At 40.8% G+C, this 23,333-nt stretch overlaps 1 protein-coding gene across 6 annotated transcripts in view; it reads right to left on the minus strand.

Moving 5' to 3' along the window:
* Window positions 1-23,333, minus strand: part of Fas2 (fasciclin 2) — a 97,495-nt gene that overhangs the window by 12,955 nt on the left and 61,207 nt on the right. For 4 of the 6 annotated variants that reach the window (XM_032440304.2, XM_032440306.2, XM_032440307.2 and 1 more), the window contains exons 3-6: window positions 15,587-15,761; window positions 14,922-14,969; window positions 7,079-7,242; window positions 22-146 (exon numbers count right to left, since the gene is read on the minus strand). In XM_032440304.2, the coding sequence (XP_032296195.1) occupies window positions 22-146; window positions 7,079-7,242; window positions 14,922-14,969; window positions 15,587-15,761 (512 nt within the window). The remainder of the gene's footprint in view (window positions 1-21; window positions 147-7,078; window positions 7,243-14,921; window positions 14,970-15,586; window positions 15,762-23,333) is intronic. The other 2 variants (XM_015169958.3, XM_015169960.3) reach the window with 1 other exon arrangement.

Genomic DNA, 23,333 nt, shown 5'->3' on the forward strand with positions numbered 1-23,333 from the left:
GTCTAGTGTTGCATTACTTACCGGATCGCCATTGCGCAGCCAGTCAATGGTTGGATTGGGATCGGCTTTCACCTCGCACTTCACCACGTAATCATCGCCCAGTATAGGAAATTGATTCTCCGGCGCATTTGTCCAGGTAATAGCCACTGGAAAGGAAAACAGAGAAAAGGGGTAAGTGAAATGAGTATTGTAGTTGCAGCTCTAGTTCTTCCAGTGAAATGTCAAACAAATTTCTAGACAAGTTGTTGACATTGGTAGCTAACGTGGCGTATACGTAATATAATTTTAAGCAAACTCTCACGTTCACAAGTAAGCTAAATAAACATCGAGCACAAAATCCCCTATATGTGCACGTATTTGTTAGCTAGAATCCAAGCAGCCAAGTAACGAGTCATTCAGCTAACCCAAAACATGAACCAAGACCAACAACTTGCCACAATCCACGCAATGCGCTCCATGGGTCACTAACGAGCCGGACGACGTCGTCGTCCTCGTCTTTTCGAGGCATGCCAATAAATCTCTGTTGCAGCAGCAGCAGCAGAAATTGAAAAAATTGCAAACTGAAATTCCTAAATCAAATACTTGCGCACAATCCAAACACAAACAGGCATCGGCCAAATGGACACGGGGGGAGTGCTGGGCCGGGTGAAGCAGCCTGGACAGCCAGTCAGCCAGCAAATCGAAGCTGAGGGTTCAAAGTTAAGGCACAAACTACAATATTTTACACAACCAACTGTTTAAATATATCCACAGAGAGCTGTGCAGAAATTCCCTTCCAAAGCTGGTTACCCACGTTGGGCGCCAAACATTCGCATCAGGGCTGCTCAGGTGCAGTTGCTATTGCCACAGTTCAGTGACTTCCTGCGATTCATTTGGCTTAATGATAGCTTGTAAATTGTTATTGAATTGCGTTTTTACTGCAATTAAGTTGATGCGATTAGCAAGAGTGCATAAATACTAATTAAGAGTTTTGAAAATATGAACTAAGCTGCGTCAAGTCCGAGGCGATTTCAATGAGTTTTGGCTCTTGGGATTTATTTTGCAATTCAATTTTGCTTAGCACCGTTTCAGGGTTCGAACTTACTTAAAGTTGTTTTTAAATATATTAATCTGAAAAGGTTTTACGTTCAGCTTTCTAACTGTTCTTATTTTATAGTAACGCAACCAATTTACTTTATAAATGCGCAGATAAAGGCTGAAATAGTTTTCTGTCAAATTTCAAGCCCATAAAGTGTCTTAATGATTGCACAGCATTTCCGTCTATCTATCTATACGTTCTTTCAACCCCTTTGATCGCATCAACCTCGGGGACTACAGACTTGAAATTTTGAAGGTAATTCATGCACACCTGCCTTTTTCGAATCTTAAATAGCTCGCACTATTTGTTAGATATCGTGTTGAATTCAAATTGACATTGATATGCTCTATTTTCGTTTATCACATCTTGGACTTTATGAGCCGCAGCTGGGTTCTAAGTAATTCGTAGCTAACGGGAGCACTCTTAAAGCTTTTATAGTCTCTTCTCTTAGTCAATTAAATACCTAAATTTGATCAGACTTTGAAGCAGGGCGATTAAAATATGGTCAATATTTGCATATCAAGAACTGTCATAAATAACAAAAATCCAAGTTTTTGTAAACAGTTATAGAAAAAAGTGTTGCCTACTTTTTGGGTGCGGCAAAATTGTAGATGCATTTGCGTGGCAGGTGTTAAGTGAAAATAAAATATATAAAAAAATGCCAAATCTGTTGCTGAAAGGGGATGAAGTTGGGAGTTGGCTTAAGAGGGGGGAAGGGGTTTTTGGCGTGTTTCGTGAGTGTGTGGGAACGGGGGACGGGGAGGGAGGGTATCTTGAGTTGGAATGTAACATAAGTTTGCGTTATTTCCTGAGCGGAAATTGTGCAGATCACTTTTGCGGGCGCAGAGCAAAGCACAACAAGGATATCAGGCGTGGGGCGTGGGCGTTAAGGGGCGTGGCACGAAGAAATGTAGCTGCATTTGCTGAGCTGGCAGTCAGCATGGCGTGGGTGTATGTTAGAGTGTGTGTGCATCTCAAATATTTGCAGTTTATTTATAAATCAATGTAATAACAAGCCATCTGTCTATCTATCCTAGCTGTCTGTTGACTGTCAAACAACACACACAGACTCCCACACACACACACACACTTTCTCTGTCACACACACACACATACCCTCAGACACACACAGCCAACTTGCTAGCCAATGCAGCGGGTGCACAAGGGCAAAAGTCTTTTGAGCCAAATCCTGGTGTCCGGCCTTCGGGGTTTTTACGGCTAAAGCCAAACGGGATGTTGTGTTAAAAAACATTTTCCATTTACCAATTTTATTGGCAGTGTAAGTCGCCATGCCACGCCCCAAGCCGCCCATGTCATGTGTGTGCGCAACATATAAAATAAATAAAAGTTCCTGTCGAATTTTCTTTAGCCGAACTCCCAGTTTGGGCCAAAGGCAAACAAACTGCAGCTTCTTATTGTTGCAGTAGTTGTTCTCATTGTTGCTGCAGTAGTTGTTGTAGCTGTTGCAGTTGTTGCTGTTGTTGCTGTTGCTGTTGCTCTCTGCATTGTCGCTGCGTGTAAGATTTTGTTGTGCAAACACTTTTCGCTGACGCCTGACAACAACATAAAAATAAACACACACACAAGAAAGCAAGAAAAAAAAGGCAACTAAAAAAGGAGCAAAGCAAAAGGATGGGAGATGAACTAGTTTACGATTTCATTATTAGTTTGAACAACGACAAGGACAACGCCAGGGGACAGCAAAGGACACGCGGATACACCGTCGCAAGTCGCATGACTCACAACTTATTGAAAAACTTGCTGCGACGTCAAAACAAAAACAAAAACCAACCAAAAAAAAAAAAACAATAACAAATAAATGCAACTGCAGCAAGTTATTAAAAAACAGACAGCCGCAATTGCAGCTAGTGCGGCCATAAACTCATTTCGGTTTAGGTTGAACCTATATACTTTAGGCTGGTCCATAACTGGAGCACAGTTGCATTTTTTGTAAACACGTTTAATGAAGCAAATATTTTTTTATAGATTTGGGGCCTGTTAAGGTGGAATGGATTGCTAAGCAATTTTACGTAGGAATGAAAATTTCTTAAATATTTGAACATTTTTTCGTTCTTGGGGATTGAGGTATTATATTTGCCATAACTTTCGCTCAGCCAGTGTCCCGTGTCAACGAACTTCACTTGACAAGGAAGTAAGGCTGAGTAGAATATGTTCAACTGCTTACTGAGTCATGCATAGAACTGCTTTACATGTGCACGTGTGCAATCAATGCACTGCTTTGCGCGATCACAAGCGAGTACAGTTGCGTACAAGTAGACTATCTTTGAATTAGAGTTAAGTTAAGTTAAGTTGTTCTGCATTTATATAGGATATAAATTTATTATGAAACTAGTATATTTTATTTCATTAAATGTTTTCTCCTTCAGATTAGGATTATGAGCGAAATCGTTTTTCTCATTGCTTGCTAGCGCGCCAGTGAGTACAGTTGTGTGCAGAATGGCTGGCTTTGCAAAAAGTTTCGAATGCCAAGAAGGGTTCAACATACACACCTTTTCTCCCCCAATAAAAATTAAATATATAAAGAGCTTGAGAATCCACATAAAATATAACTCAATTAAAAGCACATAGCAACATTTTACGAGTGCCAAGGTCTCAGTTTCAATTAGTATTTTGAGAATTGGTTAAAACTATTTTGAAGATATTCATGTGCCGCAAGTTAAGTGAAATTTGTGAGCGGCACTTGCAATCTCTGCTCAAAGCAATGAAATCGGCTTAAGTCTCCACTTATGAAAACAAAACTTAAATATAATACGATATGAGTATGCAATATGTTATAGTTTATAAATGCCAAAATATTACAAGTGAGCAGCTTTTGTTAATCGCTCACACTCCATAGAACTATAGAATAGGGTTTATTTAAAGAGATTTTGTTCATTTTGTTGCATTAAATGGAATTTGAGGGCTTTAAATAAATGCTTGCATAATGCTGCACATTGCATGAGGGATGCCGCTTTAATAGAGCCAGCATGCCAGAGAGGTTCGGTGCAAAAGAGCGAAAATGAGGATGGGCTTGGGGCTTGGGGGGTTGGGGCGGTAACTTGGTAGCTGCGTGTGGCATGCAGCGTGGTCCAGTGCAAAACTTGTGCGCACTTTGGCAACATCGGAAGCTGCCATTGCAACGGAAGTTTGTTTGTAGCATATGCATTTATTAAAAGCATAAATATTGAAATATTAAGCTGTGAGTGGCACAAACAACAGCGGACTCCGTGTTCTGTGTGCGTGTGTCTGTCTGCGTGTGTGCGACTGTGTGTGTGTATGTTTCTGTGTGTATAAATAGTGAGACAGCAGCTACAACTACAAGTTGCAAGTCCTCTACTGGAAGTACTCGCATTTGACTGCTCCTGCAATTTGCACTTCTCCCACACAGAAATTCCTTCCCCCCCTCTCACTCGACGCTTATTTGCTTAGCTAAATGCAACTTTTGAGTTGTCAACATAGAATGAGAGGAACACATACACACACACGCACGCAGAGACTGGGGCTTTGTTGGTATAAAGCTGGTCAGCATGGTTTGGCAGCTCGAGTACAAGTTGTTATTAAGTTGAGTTTATGTGTAATTGCTCGTAGGTTTGTGAATTTAACAAAACTACACAGTGTAAGCAAATAAGTCTAATCGTGGCTTATATGATAAGTTAACGTGTTCGTACTACTAGCACTGCTAATACAGATTAGCCCCTGTTTCAAATTAAAGCCTATCAAAATCGCACATGCAGGTTATAAGCATTTCTCAACACTGACTATAGCATATACTAATTCTTTTCACTCCTATGCAGTACTTGAGACCATTGCATTGACACAAGATTGCTTTAATGGCAATTACCAACACTGTATTTTACAAATGGCATTGCCTGCCTTCCTCGGCAATTGATTAAACCAATCAAAAGCTAACCGAAAAACATTTGTCATAGACTACCGCGTTATTAACCAGCACTCATTGCCTGTGTGGCATTTATCAACACTACTGACTGCTTTACCGCTCTACGCTGCACACGGCAAATGCAAACAGCTTAAATCTGAAAATGTTGCCCATACTGCGTGCTGTTTGGCGATGCCCAGCACTGTGCAGGACGCAGTCCACTTACGCGGGTATTGTCTTATTTTGACCCAACTCGCTGGCACGCACTCAAACAACGCCTTGTTTCGACCCCGGTCACAATATGCAAACAACAAACAAACAAACAAACGAGCGGCCCAAGGCATCTGCATCTGGAAATCGTAACCGTGTTGTGTCTGCCCGAAACAACAATTGGAGAACACAGCTAACAACACTGGCTGCCGTATACCTTCCCATATCGGAGGCACAAATTGTTGCGTGGCAAAATATTTGATTTCATTTCAAACGCAATGGATTGTCGAGCTTACATTTTGTTACCAGCTTGTTGGGGTGTCGGGCGCCGAGCAAATCTCAGCCATGGGGCAAACGTAACGTTTAGCTTTTGGGAAGAGCTGAGTGCCTTCAGCTAGTAAATTCCGCACGTGTCGCACAAGAGTTTGATAAAGAGAGCAAGAGAGAGCTAGCAGCAGCTGCAGCAGTTGGCCTTCTATTTGAACAATAGACGTGTATACATCTGCGTGTGTGTGTGTGTGCGTGTGTGTGCGAGCAGGTTCTGTCGTAGCGTTAAAAGCTGCTACCCCGCGGGATGGTCGATTGGGGGCTATGTAGAGCTTGGACGTGTGCACTTTAAATTGCTTAGAAAAATCAATCTCGTCAAAGTTTTCAGAAAGAGCTGCAAGCGACGTCATCGCCACTTATGTGGAATTTTCTAAAGCTTCACCAGCAAAGTTAACGAGCCAGCAAACTGTGTGTGCCTGCGTGTCTGTGTGTGTGTGTGTGTGTGTGTGTGTGCCTGTGTGTGTGTGGCACTTGTTGTGCCCAAGTATTGTTGCTGATGCTTATTAGTAACGTCTTTGTTTGGACTTTCATTCATTTTGTAGTTCTTTTGTGCTTTCACAATGCATCAATAAAATAAAATCGAACTAAATTCAACGTGTAATTTCTCTAGCTGCAGCAAGCACAACTGTACCTGAGCATGACACATGACAAAAAGCTGTTCGCTTTGATTACTTCAAGGGAAATTTACTAGCAAAAATCTATGTACAATATCCAACTCGGCGGAACATATTGCATGCATATCATACATCGTTGAAAGCTTTTTATTTTGTATTATATATATATATGTATTTTTTTTTTGTTTTATTTAAATTTGCCATTCTAGTCATTCGAAATGTTGTGCATTCCATTGAAAATGTTGGCATGCATGGATACGATTTTAGCTTGTTTCTAAGGGCAGCAGGCATTATGGGATAGGTGTAGTTTTATCGAAAGGTTTAGCAGATTGTCGCTCTCTCTCCTTTTCTCTCCCTCTCTCTCTCTCTCTCTGCCTCTCTTTCATAGTGCAACATTTTTAAGCTTGCGTATTTCTATAAATTCTTTGGAATATGCCAGTTTCTATCATTGCTAAGAGTTCACATTAAGTTAAATATAAGCGAAGAAGATTTAGAACTACTTGGATAGTTTGCAGTACAATTGAATGAAGCATTCTTAGCTTGAAAAACTCGCATCATTTGAGTGTCAAATTAAGCAACTTCTCCTCTTTCTCTTAAGTGCATTAGTAGACACCGCTTTTTAAGCATGGCTCGCAAATTCTAAGAGCTATATACACCTAATTTGGTGTAAAGGCTCTTTTATAGGATGTACATATTACGCACATTCCACTTTTTGCATACAAAACCTGCATAGCCCTCGAAATTAATGGGAGCTTATATTGAAAGATAGAGCTCTGTGCTTTTGTATAGACGAACTTTCGTATGACATCTTTTTAAAAAATCGTTTAGTTTGTTTTAGGCCTAAATATTTCTTGAAGAAATATATGCTGATTGTTTTCTGTCTGCCAATTCATTTCAGAGCTTACACCATTTGTGGGGGCAATTGTTAAAGTGGGGCTAGGACGTTGGGCGTTTAAAAGTCAAGTTACTTACCATAAGTTTTAATTGTAACGCTTGTCTGGAGTATTTCGGTATTTGCATATGAAGCCGTACAAAAATATTGGCCGCCCATTTCGCTGGAGAGCGAGCTAATCATCAGGCCCAAACTTTCGCCGGGCAGCGTCTCCGTGTACATCGGTGGATGGTTGCGTCCCGTTCTGCATGTGTGAGAGCGTTGGGCAGGTTGACAGGTGCGGGAGTTGGCAGGTTGGGGAGAAATGAAAGAGATTGTTTCGTATTATTAGTACAGGATAATATGCAAATTGTTGTTGTATATAATCTTTATGCTTATGATTATAATAATTGTTATGAGCATTGTCGTTGTTAGTAGATTGCTTTTGTTGTTCGTTTTCTTCCATTGCATTTCTTTCGCTGCTTTTCTCTTCTCATTTGCATGCCACGCATTTCATTTCCCATATTTTTTTTTCTCTTTCTTTTTTTCTTTGCCTTAACAATTACAGAAAATTAAAAGAAAATTGCGTTTCGGAGCGTAGTGTTAATGCGACTGGGCTATTTTTTTTTCTTCGTAGGGTTAAGCAACAGTTTTCGAGGGGGGCGGGGGGCGTTTGAATGTGCAGGAAGTAATTGCCCTGAGGGCAATACCCAAAAGTATTTTCGCCAGTTTTAATATTCGCTCAAAGTTTCATATATAAGTACACAATACTTCAAATGTTGCAGCAGTCGCAGGCTGAAGTCTTCTGTCTAGGGTTGCCAACATATGATTTACTTCAACTTGTTTAAAACAATTCAATATTGCTGGGTTTTACGAAGTATAACAGTGAAAAAGAAATAAACTAAAAGGCCCAGAAAAATACTTTTGTATTTGTGTTGACAACTCTGGACATTTCTCTTGAAGTTCCTTCGTTAGTTTTTTACTAGGAAATATTTTGTCAAAGACTTCAAAAATAATGCAAATTCGCGCAAAGTAAACTGATTTTTCACTCATCCTCTATAACCAAGGTTGTCATCATATTTTAACTGAAGTATAATCAACTTATTTGAATTATGTTAGGTATTTATCTCTTTGAAAAGTCTAAAAACATGGGCAGCTATATTGTTGTCAAGAGCATAGCAAAAAAACTTTGTTTCTGTATTTTGGGCAACTCTGGTCATTCCATCTGTCACAGTTGCCTTTTCACTAAGTTTCGCTATCTTTAAATTGAAAGGTATTCAATCGAAGTTTCATTTTCCAAAGTAAAGCATTCAAAAACTGTTTGCCCAGGGTTGCCAACATGCTTGTGGCTGAAGTGTAAACAATTTGGTTACCTAGCAAAAATAATAGCTATTTTAAATCAGTTAAAATGGGCGAGGAAATTATTTTTATTTGCGGTCTAGAACAGACTGGGCACTTTGCCAGACAATAAAAAAAAAAAAAACGGCCAACTGTTGCAACTCTGAACTTTACAACTCTATCAATTAAGTGCATAGACTGTTTTCAGACAAACTGTTATCCCAAATTAGGCAGCCAGACTTGAGAATTTAAAGCGTGTCGCAACAAATAATTTGCACAAATTTTTGCAATTAGCGCTGCCTGCCAGTTGCCTGGCAACTCTGCCCAAATAACAAGTGCATGTGCGACAAACAATTTGCCATTGCCATACGCGCAGGCGTTGCGCATTAAAACTTTTCGCCGGCTTGTGCGCTATTCGCTTTGTTTGCCAATTGGCATTTGGCATGAAATCGCGCCAGCCACACACAAAAAAAAAGAAAGATATAAAATACTTCTCAGCCAAAAAAAGAGAGTAAAAATTGCCAAAAACTGGGAAAATTCTCGTACATAACTATTGCTTACTGCTGTGCGGCGAAGGGTTGGGGAGGTAGTAAAGGCACGTACTAATTAATTAAAAAACTTTTGTTGCGCAAAACTAAATATGCATAGCGGTTATTATTATGGCTTCACTTTGTAAGCCTAACCAACCCCCGAACAAACTCCTTTTCCAAAACCAAAGCAATACAAAAAATAAAATAAAATAATAGGGAACAGAAAAACTTTCGAGCCAAACGTAAATGAACAGTTTCTGGCTAAGGCAAAAGTTTGTCGAACGGAACGTGTTACATGCCATAGCCAAAGAGGGGCAGTAACTGAAAATTGAAGACTTACAAATAGCGAGCAGTGTGTGGCAAGTAACAAGTAATGGGCAATGCGTATTGTGAAACGAGTTAATCTCTCAGGACTAACGAGTGCCAGCCAACAACTATCGGCAAAAAATACCAACTTACGAGTGACGTGCAACGAATGCTAACTATCGTCTAACGGCTACGAGTAGCTACTAACGAGTAATATGCAACGAGTAACGAATCTTTCTATCAGGACGTACGAGTACTAGCTAGCGACTCACAAGAAATGAGTAATCTGCAATGAGTACTATGCACCAAAAAAATAGCTCAGGTTTGTAGCTATGTTGATAAAACTTAGATTCGTCTAACGAGTAACGAGTCTCTCAGGTTTATTGTGTGTCTTGCTGCTGTTCATGTGTCGGGGTAAATTTGTTGCTGGCTTAAAATTGTTGCTTTGTAAGATATATTGTCTGCAAGGGTATTAAAATTCGCCATTGGCATCAAAAAGACAATGAAGTAGTTAAATAAACAGATTTTTGGCTTTAACTTCAGGTGTAGACTTAAAGCCATGAGGTACATAGACCAGGAGGGATACGAAATATAAAACTGTGCAAGTTGCAATTGATTTCACATATGAGTGAGCGAGTTTGTGTGTGTGAGTGTGTGTGTGTGTGCATGTTTGTGTAAGTGTGGATGTGTTTTTTTTTAACTTTGTGATATTGAACGCAACCTGCGTTCGAATTGCGAATCGCGATTGTTGCCCAAATGCAAAAAAGAAATGCTATATGTTTGCCTTAACCACACAGACGCACACACACACACATAAGACTCACACACACACACAAAGCTCGCTGCGGTGCTCAAAAATTATGCTAACAAAAGTTCTCAACGACAATCCAAAAAATAACAAGTAAGAAAATTTTACAAAAAATTTAAGAAAAACAAAAAAAAAAAAAAAATTGAATAAAAATAAGAAAAACTGTGAAAAACAAAATGGCAACCGCATCGTATCGCAACGCAACGCACACAAGGGAAGACATTGTGGGAAAAATTGTGCTGCATATTTGCGTTGGATTTTTAATATTGCGCCGAACGGCGCACACAGACCAAGAAAACTGGAGAAAACTGGGGCCTGGGCGCAGCCGGTGGGTGGTTAGGGGAGGGGATTCGGGCAAACAAACAAGAGCGAAAACAGTTACGCATACGTAAAAATCAAATTTTTGATTGTCTCCAGAGCCATTGAAGCTGGGCCGAGGGGTTGGTTGATCGGGGCTAGGGGGTTGCGAGGCAGTCGACATTTTGGCGCCTGGGGACAACAGGCCACGACAATTTTTTATTGCATTTCTTTGGCTTAGATGCGAATAAAGATGTCGTTATTGTTGCTCAACCCTCATTCCTTTCCCACTTGTTGTTGTTGTTGTTGTTGTTGAATGCACAATGAGCCAAACATGTAGCTGAGGCAGAGGGCGGCTGGAGGGGGGGGGGGGGGGGTGGGTTTTTGTAAGGGTTGCCCAGTTGTTAAGACGCTTAAAGTCATGTCCTAGTCAAGTGCAGCAATTTGGCCAAAAGACATCCTTGGGCAAACGTTTCGGCGAACAAAAGATATCCAAACACACAATTAAGATTGAGAAAATACAGATTGTCTGAGCGCAAAAGAGAGAGACAGAACGAGGGCAAAAGAAGGAGAGAGCGAGAGAGAGGATTAAGAAGTTTTGGCAATAAATCGAAACTAGTTAAAATTGAATCGGATTTATTTAATTATCAACATAGGATACAAATTAAAAGCAACTATATTACTGACTATCACAGATTTTGTCTTAAGGCATTCGCCTGTGGCTCGAGCCCGCATTCTCGTTAGATTGTGCCACTTGAACAAGTCGTTCACATTTTGTATAATAAACGGCAGTAAAGTATTTTAAAAAGTACTTCACTTATGACCCTAAGATAAACAAAATTTAAGCACTCTGTTCGGTTTCTCATCTGTCATCCAGTGCAGTTTTTATTTATCATTCAGAATGATAGTTCCAGATGCACTTTCTTAAGGTTTTTTCTTAATTTTTCTACCTAAACTGAAAGAAAAGTACAAATAATATTTATTTCTAAATAACAATAAAAATAAGTAGATTAAAATATATACACCAGCTAAATAATGTAGTCACTCGAGGTCAGTTAGACAGACTGAGAGAGAGAGAGAGAGAAATTTAGCCTTCCATTTGGTATTTTATAGTTGTGCCTTTGCTCAACGTTATGATATCCTGTTTCGTACACATATTTATGGCTTGAGGGCAGTTAAAATTCAAATAGAAGTCAGCATGGCTGCATATATGTATGCACAACGGCCAATGCAAATGGCAAAATGAGCAAGTTAAGTGGCGACGCGTTGCCAGCCACAGAACTATTGCCAACTTAATCGCTTTAATTAACTCGAGGCTGGTGGCTGCAGGCTGCAGTCTGCAGGCTGGAGGTTGGAGGCGAACGGCCAAACGGGCAAACGGGCAATGGCCGGCAGTCACGGTCACGGCTGAAACTCTAACATTTGGGGGCCTCGAACTTGGCACTGGCATGCGGCGGTATTCTAGCTGCTGGGTGCGGGCAGCGAAGGGTGGAGGGGGAGAGGGAGAGAGAGAGTGGAGGAGATGTTTCAGTTTCGGCTTTTCGGGTGTTGTTTTTGGGTCTGTGCCCGGTTTGGCAGCTTAATTACATTTTGCGCCTGCAAGTATGCAACGCGTTGCCAGCCTGTCGAAAACTTCATTTCGAATCCAAAAAGCCCGCCCATCACAGCCACGCATTGCGTATTGTGTGGGCGTGACATGCACCACGCCCCACGCCCCACGTCTCGCAGTGCAAACACAAAGCAATTCGCGTAGCGCACATAACAAGTCGGTCAGGCAGAGTGTTGTTCTAGCATGGGGCACGTCGTGTTGGCCATATTTACTGCCAGCATTGCCAGGCCTTTGGTTTTTGTTGCAGATTTCAGCTGGGAAAAATTCAATATGGCCGCCCAGTTGATGCGTGAGCCTAAAATGTGGCCATTGCCGCGATTCTGCAGCAAAATTGAAAAGTTGCCAAGCTCAATAACAATTTTGTGTGTGCCTGTGTGTGTGTGTGTGTGTGTGTGGGAGTTGGGGTGTTGGCTCTCTGTATATTCATTTATGGGTCAGACCGAGTTCAAAGGTTAATCTCAATCCAACCTAAGTACAACAGCCCAGTTCCCACTACGCTAAATGTGCAGCCAGATAGCCCACGCTTCTGTCTAGTAGTATATTTACACGGCCTGGTATATAAGTTGAGGTTTTTGTTGAGGTTGGGGATCAGCCCCTTGCAAACTCAAGCTTGAATTTACTTAGAAAAACAGTTCAGACGAGCGTTTACATAAACAGCTAGAGCTGCCAGTTTGCAATGTGCTGGCGTTGCCACTTATTCGATTTTGTGTTCATTTCATCCCTGGCTTTGATTTGATTTTGTGCTTATTGCATTTCGAAAGTTTTGTATGATTTCTTTTTGCACAGAACCTTTTGCTGGTTCAACTTAGCTGCTCGAAGTCGTATCTGAAAGCTGAGTTGCTCAGCTGAGTTATTTCAGGTCTGAGTCGTTCAGATGAAAACTCAGCTGAGAGCTTAGAGCGAGCATGGAGTATTTTCTCCTACTAAGTAAAGCTATGCTGTATTACAAAAAAGGTTTACCTCCTAAATGCAAAGCAAATGAATTTAAATCGAAAACCTGTTTCCTTGTCGTGGACACCTTGGGGCAAGTTTCATTTATGTTAATTTTTCGTAGCATGTTTCGGCCTAACAGCGGGACATTGCATAATTTTAGGTGCGGGCGCATCAAATTTAATGTGACAGAAGCAAAAAAATATGCCCACAAAATTCAGGTTAATTGGCACGCAATAGTTGAATGCCATCAAAGATAAAAGAGCAACAGAAACAGGGAGAAAGAGAAAGTGAGAGAGAGCGAGAGAGGAAGGGAGAGTGGGGCAAAGCAATCTGTGAGACGATTCACTGACAGCAGGCTCCAAAGGGCCCTTGGCCGTTGTCTGCGCTGTTCAAACCCTGCCCTGCTTACCTCTGCACCTACTGGGGTGCATTTCCCTCGGGCAATTTAATTAACACGATTTTCATTTTCGGCCAGGCCGAGTTCTCGAAACACGCCGCAAAATTGTCTGATTTTGATTTAAGCAATTGGGAAATCTTTTGCATTCAAGTGATTTTGCCTGCAATGATTTTTTTTCTTGCACTTTTTATTATTATTTTTGCACTGATTGCAATTTGCTTTCGTTCATTTTTTCCGCCTGAAAATCAGTTCGGCAAAATGGTTTGGGGTTAGCTTTTTAATTAACATTTTTTTCAGCTGCCTGCTAAAAAGTTTGGTGCTTTCATAGCTGATTAGGAATTTGAAGTTTGCTGCGAATATACTGAGCTGCTTTATCGATCTAGCAGTCCAGTTAGAAAACAGATCGAGTTAAGTTGGTTGCGCTTGACTGTGAAGTTGGCTGCAGTTAAGCATTGCCCGGGCTTCTTAAGTTGGCTTCAGCAAAAAAAAAAAACTTGAGCAGTTGTATTTCTTTGCGCCTGCTTATTTTAATCGTTGCTTGAGCAGAATGTAGATGGCTGCACTTGACTATTTCCTGAGTATGTTAAAATAAGTGCACCCTTAGTAGCTTATGGGCGGCACATTAAGCCAGATTCATTTAGGGTGTTTAGCTAGCAGCTCTTTTTGAGCATGCCCGTTACCTGTCTCTTGAGCATATTTTGGTTGACCGCACCTAAGCGAATTCTATGTATGTTAAATTGCTTGCATTTCCGCTTTTATCAAGCGCATTAAGTTAGCTGCGCTTGACAATGCCACGAATATGTTAAGATGGCAGCGCTTAAACATGTTGAGTTCATTATGCTGTAATGGCGTTAAGTTTTCTTAAGCACATTGTGCTGCGCTCTATAGCATTCCATAAGCACCTGAATGGCAGCTGAAATTTTAAGTCTATTCTTATCTGTAACTCTGTAAATGAATTCATGAGATGCCATGGCATAAGGTAGCTGCATTAAATGTTTGCACATAAGCATGTGCTCAAGTTCTCGGCTTGATTTTAAGCTCTTGTCAAAGGTACTTTCATGCGTACAACAAACATTCAAATAATGATACTGAGCATTGAGTATTGCCAGCATTTAACACACCTGATTCGTACTTGTGAATGGGTTATGAAACTAAACTGTCGATGGAGTTGGTTAGTAGACAAAAACTAAATATTTAATTGATACGGTTGATATGATTGATACGATTATGTGGCATATAACAGCAGCTATTCAATTAGTTCGCTTTTCAATGATATAATATGAAGGAGTTTTATGTTTTTGGATGGGTTTTGTTTTATGTTGCTGTTTTTTCTATGTGGAGATGCTACGTTAGGGCCTACGCATATTTGCCGATCAATCAATAATAATAATTAAAAAAAGAAGCAAACATTAACACAAAAGAGTTAAGAACAAAACAAACATTGAATATACTTTTATATACATGCCGGCAAACAAAACAACTGAGCGAGTGGGGGATAGGAGCGGGCACGTGCTCGTTATTCAAACAGAATAGGAATTTACGAATATACGAATACGAATACGAATACGAATACGAATACGAATACGAATATGCGACTATTTGTTGCTGTTATTCGAGCTACGCAAACGTAACGAATTTTTAGTTGCATTTTTTTTTTAATGTTGTTGTTGCGGTTGTTGTTGCTGTTGTTGCTATTGTTGCTATTATTTTTGTTGTCGGCACTTACACATTCTTTTTATTTCCCTTGGAATCATATAGTGGATCATAATTGCTCCTACAGAAGAATAATATGTGGTGTGTGAGTGTGTGTGTGTGTGTGTGTTTGTGTGTGTTTATGTGTATTTTTAGAGTACACAAAATTATAGAAAATAAGTAAAAGTGCTCTAGTCGGCAGTGCTCGACTAGGGGATACCCTGAACCTAGCTGACCTCTGATAAGGAAAAATAATAATCGGATTTTCAAGAAATTTTCAGATCTTAACTATGTCTTTTATATATATGTGCGTGTATATGCCACAGCGCAGGGCTCTTTTCTGTTTCCCTTCATTTCCCGAATGAAGGCAGATTTTATTTCGAATTAGTATACCCTTTACGAGCACCTACATGTATATCTACCTCTTGTAACACTCGATTTATACCTCAAAAATCGAATGTCAAATTTAATAGTTATCGATCTTACGGGTTCGATGGTAAGTTGAATTCAGCTCGGCGCATCGATTAGAATTTGTTTACATATATACTTTAGAGGGCCAGACTTGCGTTCTTATGGCAGTTATATTTCCTTAGGTTCAGGGTATAAACACACACACATTTACAGAGTCATGTGCTATGTTTGGACTATATATATAAAAGATAAGTGCACGGTGAGTGCAAATAATTGTTGCACACTTACGGCTTGGGCAAAATCGTATTGTTCATATTGTCCTTCCATTGCAGATCGGTGACCAGTGTCTGATCTGGCACAGTTGGGCGACAGGTCAATATGAGGGGCTTGCCCACGGGCTTCCTTTGCACTTCCTGTGTAGGATAGATCTCCAGCTTGGGCTGCTGCTGAGCGCTGCTTAACTCTGTAAACAGAAGGGTAAGCGAAAGAGAGGGGCATTAGTTTAGGTAAAGAATTCGAAGCAAATTTGACTAACATTACGAACATGACTTTACTTTCAGGCGTGACCATTTGTCATGTCACAGGACATTTTGTTAAAGTAAAAGTAAAAGAAAGAATATTTGGTAATGAAATAGACCGCAAAAGAATCGTGGTATGCTCTTTGGCTGAGAGCTCATGTGAAAATATTTTTAAAATTTAAAATTTTAATATTCATATATCAATTACATCATATTTTTTTGTATGCACGTGCGTGTGTGTGTTATGTCTGTGTGTGTTGGAGTAATTCAAATTTAAATTAATTTTAATTGCCGCTGTGGCACATGTGGCACATGGGCGGTGCATGCGTTGCTTGCGTGGCAGGCGTGGCAGGAATTTCACCCATCTGCAAACAGACAACAGGCTTATTATGCACTGCAGGTGGATTGTTGGGGTTGCCTTTCTGTGTGTAAATTATTAATTAAAGTATGCCTTACTATACTATACTACTATTTAATGTTATTCTATGAAATTTTATACAAAATGTATTCAATTGTTATAAAATGCATATTGTTCTTTCATTATTACACGATTTTTTTTTTAATGCAATATACAATTATTTTTTTGTGCATCTCAAATGCACATAATTATCGAAGGCAGCAGCAAGAGTTATTTATCAGCATATATAGAATATTTAATTAAAAAATAAAATAAACAGTCCGTTTTTACGGTCCAGCTCATATACTTAGTTAAATACACACATAATAGAGCCTCTGCACAAAAACATTTGTGACATTCGCACGAAAATCGACTTGCTTGAACGCATATTACTAAGCTTAATCCAAACCTCTTCAATAGAAATGTAAGGCCGGACGAAGCCGGGCTATTCCCTATAGTATACAATTAAACTAAACATTTCATTTGCTAGGACCAGACGTGTGCTTGGACTCTAAACACAAAGGTTGAAGTTATTGTAAACCTGTTCAGCATGTCGTATGCATTATATTTAAATAATTATGTAAGGGCATTGCGGGCAACTAAGGTGAGAAGATGGACAGACGTATTTGGTTTTGATTTGAATGCAATGCCAATATTTGCAAGTGGCAAGATAATTCGGAAGACTAATTGCATTGTTTTGCTTTGCTTTTGACTCAACCACATATCCAAACATTTACACAGATAACGGTTATTCAAATGACACAGACAACGATATGTTATCGATTCAAATTTAATGATTACCAACACTGCATTTTCGTCTGTCTCCCATTTCTCAAATGGCAACAACTTTCTTTTGTTAATTTCCCATAATACAAACCTCTCCGCAACGTCGTATGCATTATATTGAAATTATTCTGCAGAGGTAAGATGCAGTGTCCATTGACCAAGCGGGCTACGAGTACAACAATATTAAGTCTCAATTTGGAAGCAATGCTAATGCTAATTGCAAGTGGCAAAATAATGCGTTTGTTTTAATTCAACTAAATAAGTTAACGTTTCCTTGGATAATTATGTAAGATTGATATTGATATATTGATATGTATTGATACGAAAAGTTATCGATGAATATTAAGCGATTGCCTATATACACTATATTTCGCTCGTCTTCTAATTCTCAAACGGTAACAACTTTCTTTTGATTAGCTTTTTGCCGCTGTCTCGGTAAAATAACTAAAAGTTTGTGTGTAGAGTAAGCGCTAAAAAAGTTACTCGCTAGTTTTTTCTTCTCGTTTATTTTTCTTTAGCTTTAGGCTAATTGCGGTCAATTAACGCTTTGTTCCTGGGGTCAGACAATAAAATAATCCAGAAGGCTTGTAGAGTTGAAGTTAAAGTGCAGAACTTTAAAACGAGAACTTTTTGCAGCTGCTGTTGCTTGATTGTTGTTGTTGTTGCTGCTGTCATTTTCATTATCATTTTCATTTTCATGAGCATTACAATTAAATGTCTTGGCTATTTGTTTGACACTTTATTGGAGCAAGTGCCGCCGACCGACGGTCGCCGGTCGCTGTCTCGGTGCCAGCTTCCAGCTGAAGTCATCTCATTAAGCGCCAGCCAAGTGGCTGCCTTTGTTGTCGGGGGTGCAGGTTGGCAGTGTTGGATAAAGGGGGGGGAGGGGGGTCATATGGGTACAGCCTGCGGTTAATGTGCGGCACTTAAGAGCGAAATTTATGTACAACGGTCAGTGGCAAAAGCCTGTAGGGGCAGCGCAGGGCTGGGTGCTGAAGGGGCGATTTGGTTAGCTGTAGCCCATCTGTTCATCTGGGCAGCTAAGCAGCCGCTGATGCGGCACAGTCATGTGGCACGCTTGCACGGCGCCCAGCGCATTTATCTTGCAACTTTATAGCTGCTGTACGCTTCCTTCTGGCCCTCTAGCCCTCTGGCCCACTGACCCCCTGGCAAGCTTGCTTCGTGCATTTCCGTTGGAGCAGCAATTGCATATGTTGTGCGGCCGAAAGGGAGAATCATATGGAAAAGAGCTACCAAAAATGAAAACACGGAACAGATTCTCACTGCACACTCGAGTGCATTATTCATTTAATGTAAATGAGTGCACAACATTTAAACACATCCACACACACACACACAGACGCACGGGCATGGGCCACTTTGCTACGCATTTCCCTCTGCTGCTGCTTCTTCTTTTGCTTTTTCTTTTTTTTTTTTGGCATACCCTTGGCACAGGGTATACTAAGCCTATGTAACCAACTGCTTGGCATTATCACAGTTTCTCAGTCTGAATGACATAGATACATATGTATGGTATATATCTGGTATTTCGTGGCCAATGTTCAGCATAGTATAGCCCAGTTTTCTACAACTTTTTCATCTATATAATAAATATTAGCTATATTAATCAGTTGTGCTAGCAAATAAGAACTGTGAGCCCTTAAAAAAGAAGTCGCTGGTTCAGTTAACGGCTTAAGCTTATTTCGAGCTTCAGTTTTGGCTGCAGTCTTGGTCGCATATTGCCAAAATGTTGATAGAACACAACTGATTGCAAGCAAAAACTTAGCTCTGGCAACTGGAAGGGTATTAACTGTGCGATTTTTGAGTTAATAGCTGATTCGAGTTGGTTTCATTGTTGTTGGTTTTATTTTTTATATAGTTTTTATATGTTTTTCAAGTTTTTTATGGTCTTTGTGTTGTTGATGCTGGGGAGCATGAATAAATTGTGGTCTATGGCATTAAACTGAGCGCTGAATGCCAAAAAGCAGCGTCAAGTGGCTCGCAAAATTAAATGTGAGCAATTTATATGCAACGCTGCCTCCTTTCCATGCAATTAAAGCATGCTGCAAAATGCCACTAGCAACAACAATAACAACAACAACAACAACAACAGTAATAAGAATGCGGGTAGAGACTTCTATCAACAGCTCAACGAACCCTGAATACCCTGCATAAGCTTCGCAGGTCAAAAGAATTCAAATAGAAGAAAGTGGAATTGGAAAGAGAGTAGATGGGCAAGAGCATAAGGAAGAAAGGCCAAGAGAGTAAGCGTAGAAAGAGCGAAAGAATTATGGAAAAAGTGGAAGGTAAAATAAATAGCGCATCAGAGTAAAAAGGGAAATGCAAGAGAGTAAGGAAAAAATCGAAAGTGAGTAAAGAAGAAAGGACAAGCTAATAGTGTAGAAAAGCCAAGAGAGTAAAGTGAAGCTGAAATCGCATAAAGTTGGACAGAGAGCGAGAAAGAGAGAGAGAGAGAGTGAAAGAGAGAAAGCGAAAGACAGAGAGGGAGCGAGAGAAAGGGTAGATATACTTGTCTAAATCTTATAGAATGATTACCATAGAGTCTAGCGAGACGAACTCAAGTTTCATACAGCTTAATTAACAGAAATGCACAGCTTTGTACGTGGTGTTAACTAAATAAGTAGTTAACGCTGCTTAGCTCGAGTGGACTGCCGAGCGCTGAGGTCACTTGAGCTGCCACTTAGCTAATATGCTAGGCAGTGAAGTGCCAAAGTCGCGATTCTAGAAGCACTCGGCGACGGCTGTTGCACCGGGCGTATGCTTAATTTATATTTATTTTATTTTAAATGCATGCTGCATAAATAAAGAGCGGGCAAAAGATAAAGTGTGTGTGTGTGTGTATGTGTGTGTGTGCGTGGATGTGTAATGTGCGTGTGCGTGTGTGTGGGCGATGTATGTGTGTGTTTGCTGTGGGCGGTTTTTCCGGCGCCGCATAAATAAACAAGCGGTAAAGAATTATCGCCTGCAGACGCAGGCGATATGGCAACGCTGCCCTGCCAGTGCACAAAAGCAACGCACGTAGGGGTAGACAGGCGAAGCGGGGGTGGTTGGGCCAGAGACAAAAGCGTGGCACTCATTTGGCCATATGGCATTTCCTTGACGTCCTTTTGCCATAAAATGCATGGGCTCATGCACAGAAATTATTGTTGAAAAACAATTAACAATTGCACATTAAAAGCGATTAAAAATATAATGTAAAATAAAAAAAAAAAAAACAAAGTACAAAATGTGCAAATTAACGCGCACATCCACGCACACACACACAGGCACACCCACACACCCACACACGCACACATCTTTAAGCTTTAAGTGGTTCACATTTTTTAGTTTTTATTATTTTTTTGCAATTTTTTTTGCTATCATTTTTATAACCGTAAAAAAGTTAAAATTAATATTTTTGTTTGCGCCAAAAAGTTTCTGCTGCGCACCACCAAAAATGTTGATTTATGTAATCCCACCACTAAAGCAGGCTCCGCCAGCTTCCCAGCTACCTACTCGCCCCGCATGCAGCAACTGTGCGTGGCCGGGCAAAAAGTTAGTTTTGAATTATGGCACAAAAATGGTAACCGAAAAATGCGTAAAAAGCGTCTGGCAAATATTGTGCAGCCATATTGAGCGGGCAGGCGTATCACCAATACCAATGGCCCGCTACCAGCCCGCCCCGCCACGCCAGGCCGAGTAGTTATGTGTATGTTAGTCTGGTGGCAAGACGTGCTCAAGTGGCATGCCACGCCTGCTAATGGGCGGTTGGTCTAAAAATATGAATGTCTGAGCGGTGGCCTTTAAATTTAGGCCCTGCCAACGCCCACATCTCAGCCAGCTTCCAGCACTTGTGTGCGGTGTCAGATCAAACGGTTGCCGGCGTTGCCAGATTGTCAGCCAAGTGTCGATCAAGAACTATTTGCTACAAGGAATTTGTCATACATAGCTGTTGCTTCAAGGGCTTGTGGCTGTGGGCGGCATACTGGTGGCTGGCGGCTGGGCTGTATTCTTATTTTTTTTTTTTTTGGGAATATGTATATTCGCAATAAACATTAGAGGCGCCGTCAAGTATGTTGTAAAAACATGTTTGGCATATTTGATGGCATACTTTTAGGCATGCATGCGTGCCCCACACGAAAAACTGTAGCGCAAGAGGGTGGCGGGTGGCGGGTGGCGGGTTGCTTGCGCTGGGCTGGGCTGGTTAGTGGCGGTTTTTCGTGTCCTTTCTTTTTCTGCTTGCCAGTCACATGTGCAACGCAATCTGCTCAAAATTTCAAGTTTTATTTGCACTCGTTAGACATGAAAGTCGCATCCTTCTTTTTCTCCCTCTCTCTGTCTCTTTCTCTCTCGCTCTCTCTCTCTCTCTTTGTATTCAAACATGTTGCATGCCCCAATGCGGCGACACAACGTTCCGCGCACCGCTCCGCCTTTGACGAGGCCACAGGAAAACTGGAACGCTGCCGCCTCAAGTGGTCGCCCACGTCGCGTTTTTCAGCCATTTGTCTGTCTGTCGCATGCCCTTTGAATTCACAAATATGCCACAGACACATACACACACAGACACACACAGACACACGCACAGCATATAGGAATCGCAGCGAGGAACGCGCTTACACAGCGACATTTGCCATTGACAATTTTGTATGCCCTGTAACTCAATGGTCAGTCAGATGAGGTATGCTGTACTTGATGGTGTGTATGTAACATTTAGCTAGAAATGTCTATATGTTATATACGTATATTACATTAACTTAAACAAGCCCTGAGCCTTTATCTACTGCCTCAAAAGCATGCTATCTCAGGATCTAAAGCAGCTGGCAATTAATACACAGTACAGGATATGCTTTAATCGCGCACTTCAAACTGAAGCACGCTTTGTTTTTTATGTAATTTGACTTGAAAATTTCATGAGCGTTGCCGCCAAGTGTCGTTTTTGCCTGCGGCAGTAATGGGTAATGCAGGCTGCTGCCTGGTTGTGACGGTGTTGGGACTGGGACGTGGACGTGGACGTGGGGGTTGGGGGCTGGGGGCCGTTGGTGCAGCAGACAGAACTGTCCATTTGACTGTGAATTGCTTTTGCACACTTGCGCGCCATCGTAATTGCTGCCATTTCAGTGCCAGACAGCGCATTGCTGTCGTGCCCTGCGAAGGTGAAGCACATGTTGTTTCGATATATTCAAGAATTGGTAGAACTTTACGTGACCTAACGTACCATAAAATCGGTGCTAAGTGAACAAAGTTTGAGCATTTGATTTGTTGAAAATGTTAGTTCTATTAACATAACATGAGACACAGCAGGAAGCAGTCAGTCCATCTATTGGCTTCCGTTGCCTGAATGAAATCAGTTAGAATTCGGAGTCTTTTCTTTTGCCACGTTAAGAATCAACCAAGGTTGAAGCTACACTCAAATGTTTCCATTTTTTTCATATATGCATAGAATTGTGGAATAGTTTCTGATTCCAATCCGAAAGTTTATTCTTGCAAGGCATGCAACAACTATTTCGCGGCCTACTGACTGGGCACGGACTGTCCAGTTAATTGTCGCCGAGTGGTAAGAAAAAATACGACCAAAAGGCGGCAGCACAATTGCTTGAAAAGTGACCTTCAATTGACCAGCAACAAGGTCAATTTGTAGTGTTACTAATTGACACCAAAGAATATCTGCACTTGACAATGGTATTGTCTATGTGTGCCTGTGTGTGGGCGCCTCGGGGCAAGCGCCTGTTTGGCGACCCAGAAACACAGAAAATGAGAAAACGCCAACGTCAAGTGTTTCAATTGCGAACCAATGCTAATACAAATGAGGTCATTATGAGAATAATAAAAGCCACGGCAGGGAAAATGAGAAAGAGAGAGAGAGCGAAGAGCATGGCACCCCATCTATTATTCCCGCTTAATGGCAAGTCAAGTGGCGACAAAGTAGTTCAAGTTTTTTATCTCTTTGTGTTCGCCATTTTAGTTCTTATTCAGTTGGCCAGCGCTATAAAATGGCTAATGAAAACTTGATGAGCATTGAACAAGTGGCAACGCCAACCGAAGCAAGATCCAAAAACAACGATTCTGGTGCAACTGGTGGAAAAGGAGAGAGAGGGAGAGACAGAGAGTGAGCTTAATAAGTAGAATGGCCAAAAGCGCAAGTGAACCGAGTGAACGCTGGTCGAAAAGCAATAGGTGATTAACTGTAAATTGCTTCGATAAAAGAAAAACTTGATTGGCAGAGAGATTTAAAATTAACGATTCTCTTTTACACAATTACTCTCTTGCGAGCGTATACGGTTTTGTCAATTCTGTTTTGCGCGACATTCTTAAACGTTGGCTGGAAAATTGATTC

Source organism: Drosophila virilis, chromosome X (assembly GCF_030788295.1).
Source record: "Drosophila virilis strain 15010-1051.87 chromosome X, Dvir_AGI_RSII-ME, whole genome shotgun sequence".
Taxonomy (NCBI): Eukaryota; Metazoa; Arthropoda; class Insecta; order Diptera; family Drosophilidae; genus Drosophila; species Drosophila virilis.